We start from the raw sequence: 7,168 nt of genomic DNA, 5'->3' as shown, positions 1-7,168 counted from the left end.
TATATATATATATACCTGATACTTTATCCTGATTTTCTACTTGTTCATCATAGTTATGGTCACTGCACTTGGCTTATCGCTCGATACTGATCCAAGGGTTAGGTACCGGTCCACGATTCTTCCATGTCTATCTATGTATTTCTTTTCAGATGTTCCGAATACTATGTGTGTCGAACGGCTCGTTGCGTATCTCAAGTAATCAAGCGGTTTTTGTAGATCCGCTTAAAAACTGAAGCAACCAAACATATGATAAGTGGCAATGTCACTCACCTGATCGATACAGAACACTAAATCAAACCGGTTGAGTCATTCAGTGTAAACAATCAAGTACGGGAAATCGGCACAACCACCTCCGATCGTTCTACTCTAGTCCAGGCTGCCATTTTGAAATAACTATGTTTGCGTCGAATTCATATTCATTTTTCACTGGGATTTAGTGGTCCATTCATGCGTGCTGTCGTTATTAACAGATGAGCGACAGATGGCAGCGCATTCGGGCTCAGGCTGTATATTATTGATAAGCTAGAATCAATCAGCAATATACTGATAGAGGCGAGTTGTTATGAAGGTGTATATTTACCAGCTCGTGCGTGAAATCAGTAATTATCTTTCCGTTCAAACATTACACGCGTGTTTGACATTTTCCAACTGCATCCCAACCCCTCTAGGTTACTCGACTTCCGCCTCCTAATTTACTCACCATGAAATCCCCCGACCAATCTCGATCTGGGGTTCCGTCAGCACATCATTGGTTCTGTAGAGATCCCGCTTTCTTATCGCTGCTAATCTAAACTTTCTCTACCTTGACCTAAATGACCTTTATCCTGTTTTTTGCTTCGAATGCCAATTGCTTGTTGGTGCGTTTCCCGCCTACCCTTACTTGGCCGTAGACTTGTTGCTTTTGGGCCAGGTAATGAATTTGCTCATCCCGTGCATCGTACACATTGTGCACATGATACGTCTTTCGTCTGGTTCATAATGTGAATTTCGGCGATAATCGAGATGTGGATTATCGTGATACGTCGTTCATTTCGAACCAAGCTCTTTCCAATCGCTTTTGTCCGGATTGCCGAATCAATCAATGAACGTCGACGTCCGAAGGGTCTGGCTGTCAAATAAGTCTATTCGAATGGTTGGCTTAGTCAGATACAACACAACCATTGTGTCCCGAGCTCATCTGATCTGGCTGAATGCAAATATGAAATCGAATGCCCAGCTGTCTTACGCATTTGACAGGTATTGTGAGCAGGGTCACGTGCTCCTAGGTTACGTCTAATTGTTCCGTATCGCGACTTGTCTGTCAAAGCATTCGGGACGTTATCACTACCATCAAAAGCAAAACCGATGTTTCATTGGAGCATCTGCAGAGTTTGCAGCCAAGTTTCACGACTGAATTATTCTTACGAGCCATGGATATCGCGAACCCAACGAGCATCCCTTGTTGTTGCGTAGCCGTGCTTTTGTAGATCCCAATAGCTGCGCATCGTTTTTCCGGTTTGAATATTCCGCTTACTCAACCCTTTGAGATATTCTGAGTTGCCTTAAATCGGGTGCGCTGCATTACGTGACCGAGCCAGCTCCGTCGCGGAATCCACTCTTCGCCGCTTGTTAGACAACACTTGACGTACCACTTTGAGCAACACTCAGATGAGGATGCATGTTGACTGCATCAATCAAGGGCTCCTGCAGCCAGAGACAACGCAATTTTTAGTGAGCATTTGTCACCAAACAGTTGTCTGCTGCTTATTCGGCTGTCCTGATACTATGGTGCTTGCAACTGGACTAATTTCTCCATTTCCACACATTCCGGTTCGTTTGCAGAGCCCCCTTTATGGAACCCGTTGCTTCTGGATTTCTTCGCAACCATTCGAATCTTATGTAATAACGTGTTATGCCGTATTTATCGCCTACCTGGTCGGAATTTTGGCCTTCGATTATAACTGTAGTACTGCTTGACGCCGTCGATCCAAAGTCTTTGGGGCGGCGCACTCAAATTAAAGAGTGTGCAATTGCCAGTACAATAAACTTGGCTCATAGGGGGGCACTTTTCGGAGCTATTAGTGTAGACATCCGTGTCCCTACAAGACAGAACTTCGGAAACTATAAATGCCATGCTGTGTTGCCTAATTTATACTGGTTTTTCCATTTTACAGTCCTGTTTCACACGCTGCGCAGTTCCGTACCATAATTGACAATATGTCGAAAGTTATTTGTTCCGGAAGCCAGGAATCTCCTGCGTCACAATTGCTCCCACTGTTGACCGAGGAGTTTGAGTAAGTCCTGTTCTCTGTGGACTGTGGTTTGCATATCAGTCTAGCAGTCAGCTGCTTCTTGTGTGAGCTTTTCGCGATGAATTTGATGAATGCTCAGGATTCACTCAGTAGGGACTGATGCGCTGGTTGTTTCTGGGTCAAAAAATCCGTACTTACTATAACTTACCCTCCGGACTGTAAAGTGTATTTCCTTTAACCTTCGTTCAGGGTCAAGCTGCAAGCTAATTCCCGAAAAATCTGTGATCTGAACACAGTCCTGGCCTCTCTGGGGTTTTTTGTTTCCTCAAAGTTTCACGGCAGCTATGCGCCGAGAGGAAACCACAGCCTAGGGATCTTGATTTGAATTTGGTTTGTCCGTTTCCTGTCCGGCACGGAATAATACCACGGGGTAGCAGTGTCGTAAACCTGGTACGCTGTATATTTTACAGCACTGTACGACTCGCAAAATGTGCGTTCTAGATGGTTGAGTGGTTAAGGCATGAACTTACTGCTCGAATGGTTCCTGGTTGGAACCCAACCCCGTCATCTAAACTGCTCCTGTCTATGCTTGGGAAACCTGGTGGTATCTCAACCCTCGCGCTTCCTTCGGGTGGCATGGTAGCTAGATACCACACCACAGCTGAGCGACCATTACACCTTATTATTTGTGGAACGACAAACCATACGATTGACGAGATTTTGTCACATTCATGTTAGCTTCACATCTGTACTAAATTCAAGGCGACTCATTCTACATTGCATAGAGGCTATCTCCTCCTTGTCGAGAATCCTGAGTTTGATCAGACTCTGCAGCCTTCCGATGAAGTCTGAACGCGACCGTCCACATAAGTGACTAAGCAGAAGGACGTAGATCAGGGCGGACACTTGTTTCTCATTCTAAAGACTTGTCGTACCACAAATATTTGGGATATTAATAAACATATTGGTAGCTTCTTCGCATGCGGCCTTAGTGACGGAATCCAAACCTAGTCATTAGCAGACTCCGTGAAGAACAGTGATTAATAATAATGGATAATCTGAGTACTCACGTGCCATTGAATTCTCTAATTAACTCAGTAACTAGCCAAAATCGCAACCGCATCCGTGCTCCTAGTAATTGGATTAATTTGGCTTTCTTCATGGCCGATCTCATTGCGCCGATATCATAACTGTTTCCGTATTTTGTCGGTTTTAGAAAAATGCATGGTGGGGCCACAATAAACACCAAGCAGAACGGCGTAGTTCAATCTGTCAATGGCAATACGAGTTTACATGCCGAACTGGAGACTCATTGATGGTGAACAGTTGTGTACTGAGTCTTGTACATATATATGATATGATATTTCAATACAGACTAGTTTCACACTACTGCTTCTGTTGCATTCTTCTATCTTCAACAACTGGAAGAACAAATTGCTTCGTAAGCCCAGGGTGTGGTGTGTGGCGAAGGGAAAGTCGCATTCGGGTTTAGTTGTGCTTAACCAATCGGAATAAATAAATATCGTATCATTTTGCGAATAAATCGGTTCCATGCTCTGCTAAACACCCGTGTCACAACTAATTCCTGAAGGATTTTTTTTAATGTAATATCTACAGTTTTTTCGATTTGCTTATCTGGATTACGGGCTAATATAAATTTCGGACAAAAAGCTGGTCGAAATAATCGGAAGTGCTTTATTGTGAAAGGCGATGAAAACTCACGCAACTCGGAGCTAAATGTAACGTGCCATTGAATTCTCTAATTAACTCAGTAACTAGCCAAAATCGCAACCGCATCCGTGCTCCTAGTAATTGGATTAATTTGGCTTTCTTCATGGCCGATCTCATTGCGCCGATATCATAACTGTTTCCGTATTTTGTCGGTTTTAGAAAAATGCATGGTGGGGCCACAATAAACACCAAGCAGAACGGCGTAGTTCAATCTGTCAATGGCAATACGAGTTTACATGCCGAACTGGAAACTCATTGATGGTGAACAGTTGTGTACTGAGTCTTGTACATATATATGATATGATATTTCAATACAGACTAGTTTCACACTACTGCTTCTGTTGCATTCTTCTATCTTCAACAACTTCGTAAGCCCAGGGTGTGGCGTGTGGCGAAGGGAAAGTCGCTTTCGGGTTTAGTTGTGCTTAACCAATCGGAATAAATAAATATCGTATCATTTTGCGAATAAATCGGTTCCATGTTCTGCGAAACACCTGTGTCACAACTAATTCCTGAAGGATTTTTTTAAATGTAATATCTACAGTTTTTTTCGATTTCCTTATCTGGATTACAGGCTAATATAAATTTCGGACAAAAAGCTGGTCGAAATAATCGGAAGTGCTTTATTGTGAAAGGCGATGAAAACTCACGCAACTCGGAGCTAAATGTAACATTAAATCGGCTAATTCATTGATTCATTGTGTAACACGGTTCATTCAGTTCAGCGAGCCCTTTATCTCTTCTACAAATTGCATATCCCGATACAGGCGACATATAGCGCAAGGGCTGCAGAATGCATGCGTCAAGCAATCTTCTAGGATGTTACCCTGTTGAGGAAAAACCGAACAGAATGATTTGTTCAGGGTGGTATGTGGAGCAGTGCAGACCCAACAATGCCCGAATTTGTTCCTTTGAAGTTCAAAATTCAACTGTGTTGACCAAACTTAGTTTCTCAGAGTTGACTAATTAAGGTAAATAAAAAACAAATGAATGAGTGACGGAACCATCGTCTATACCTAGTCTGATGTTTCAAATGTACAAAATTATTGGAGTTCTTCAACCAAACCACACAATTAACTTGGATAGGCAGCAGAACTTTGATACTGGAATAAAATCAGCTTACCCGAATTCCGTTTCTGTTGCGGTGTTGCACAGTCAGTACCATTGCAGACATCGGGACGATACACGGAGTGAGGCAACCTTCACCGTATTTCCCATACAAATGACACGTCATGCAAGTGTAGCAGAAAGCCGTGAGAAAACCTGAGGACGGAAACCATAGTTAGCGCCAGAGATGTGGCAGCTTTCAGATGTATAGAGCCAACTGTGAAGGCAGCATAAAAAAATAACTAACTTCAACACACTCAATTGATACTAAAAACTAGGTTTATTTAACAACATTCAGACTCTACAATTCACTTATCAATTGTTTTGAGCGATGATTGTAAACGGTGTCCAGCTTGGTGACATACTGAGGTTACGTAATGTAATACCTAGTGAACTCACATCACTATTTTTCAAGACTAGAAACATGCCAGTTGATCACAAGTTTTCACGGTGCAACTTTACACCTATCGCTCTAAACAGCCCGTGCTGTCGGCTAATAACAGCCAAAAACGTTCCCTTATCTCCAATAGGAACATCTCTGCGTTCTACTGTTTCACCCGCAGTATATTGATATAGGCTGTGTGAACGGAAACTTAAACAGTATGTACCTAACTAACTTCTGAAGTCGCTGATCTAGTCTATGGCGAGTATCCCCAGTTTTGCCAGAATCCAGGCTTCCCTTTGCGAAGCGCTGAAGTGATTCTGGCCTCCACCATTGAAATAGGTTATTATGTGCAAAAGATTGTTTTCTCACCTTGCCCAACACCCATACTACACACGTCAGGGCAAGTCTGTGTATGTCCGGTCAGACCTGCTCCCAGCGTTGCCTATAAGCTGGTTCACGTGACCAATGGTTTGTGGTTCATTCGCTATGTATGTGAAACGAATTGCGCTTGAGAAGTGTCTAAAGTGATGTTTCCGTGAAAAAAAGTCTTTTTATGGTTGTTTAGTTTCATAGAGGGATCTCATTGTTGTACATTCTTTATGAAAATATACTGCGATATCTCGAACTGAAACACACGAAGAAGCGGTTGGAGAATATCATAAACTAGAGATTTGTTTGAGTCCCCCCTGGAGAAAAAATTGAGTGTATTTTTCGAAATCTGTCCAAGTTGGGTTTGAAGTTGCCTTGATCCACGAAATCTCTAACAAATCCTCCAACGTAAACAGACTCTCAAGTTTTACTCTTGTATTTCAATCTAGTGTGACTCAATTTTTTGCGGTCGACCATCAATGGTGTCACTTTAACCTATGTGTAAACTCACTATATGATTTAAATATTTAATGTGTTACAAATGAAACAAGTAGAGTTACCAAACAGCACGGTAAAATAGTACAGGCTTACAATTTGTGTAGTTGTTTCCACAGTCCCATAATCCATCGTTCCAGGCTCTGTATGAGTTTCCCGAAGCTCTGGGCTGCTCTAGAATCACGTTCCCTCGATCACCTGTGGACATCGTTGTTGTTACAATACCTAGTCGAACTCCTGGCAAATTGAACCGGTACAACTACAAATGCTTGCTTTGTATGTTGAGTTGAGCATGGTTGTCCAAGCCGTTCGGACTATCAGTCTGCCTATTGGTGGACTCGGTCGGACAATGCGTGTGCAGAATACATGAATAAATAATGAGAATGCAGGACACGGGACCACTCACCAAAGGTCAATGAACCTGACCTTACAACCAGATATTGGTAGTAACTCATGTAAATTCCCTTTTGTCATGATTTCTGTTGCTCGATCCTTCATCATGTATCGGTCGACGTATGCAGCGTCTTCACACTGTTCAGGGCATGTGAATGGATTATCCTTGAATAATAGAGACGGTAAAAGATAACTTGTATCCTTCGGGCTCGCGTACCGAATTTGTGAGTATACGATGCAATACCCATGTCTATCCACAAACAAAAACGGATTGCGGGAAAAGCAGTTGACTATTTATGGGAAGGACAATAAACCATGAACTGTCTGTACGTTGTTTTTCAATATTGACGTTGAGTTTCATCGACGTTTATGTGTCTTTCAGCTGTTCTGGTTTCTGTGTGTACTTTTATCAATAGTCTGAGCGTGTCGGAGGGATGGGGTAGTGTGGATGGACAAA

The 7,168-nt window shown here is 42.6% G+C and overlaps 2 protein-coding genes across 2 annotated transcripts in view; one reads left to right on the top strand and one right to left on the bottom strand.

The window, feature by feature from the left end:
- Nucleotides 1-4,221, top strand: part of T265_03198 (hypothetical protein) — a gene marked incomplete at both ends in the record, with an annotated part of 29,650 nt that extends 25,429 nt beyond the window's left edge. Inside the window, 2 exons of the mRNA XM_009167617.1 lie at nt 2,154-2,273; nt 4,122-4,221. Coding sequence (XP_009165881.1) covers nt 2,154-2,273; nt 4,122-4,221 — 220 coding nt within the window. The remainder of the gene's footprint in view (nt 1-2,153; nt 2,274-4,121) is intronic.
- Nucleotides 4,222-4,678: 457 nt separating this feature from the next.
- T265_03197 (hypothetical protein) lies at nt 4,679-6,526 on the bottom strand (the record flags this gene model as incomplete). The annotated part of the gene is made up of 3 exons (XM_009167616.1): nt 4,679-4,789; nt 5,086-5,225; nt 6,415-6,526. 3 exons carry the CDS (start codon nt 6,524-6,526, stop codon nt 4,679-4,681), a joined length of 363 nt encoding a protein of 120 aa, XP_009165880.1.
- Between the last annotated feature and the right edge of the window lie 642 nt (nt 6,527-7,168).

This window comes from Opisthorchis viverrini (assembly GCF_000715545.1).
Source record: "Opisthorchis viverrini unplaced genomic scaffold opera_v5_44, whole genome shotgun sequence".
Lineage (NCBI taxonomy): Eukaryota > Metazoa > Platyhelminthes > Trematoda > Opisthorchiida > Opisthorchiidae > Opisthorchis > Opisthorchis viverrini.
The sequence above is the reverse complement of the archived record's forward strand: the minus strand, read 5'-3'. Positions and strand labels throughout refer to the sequence as shown.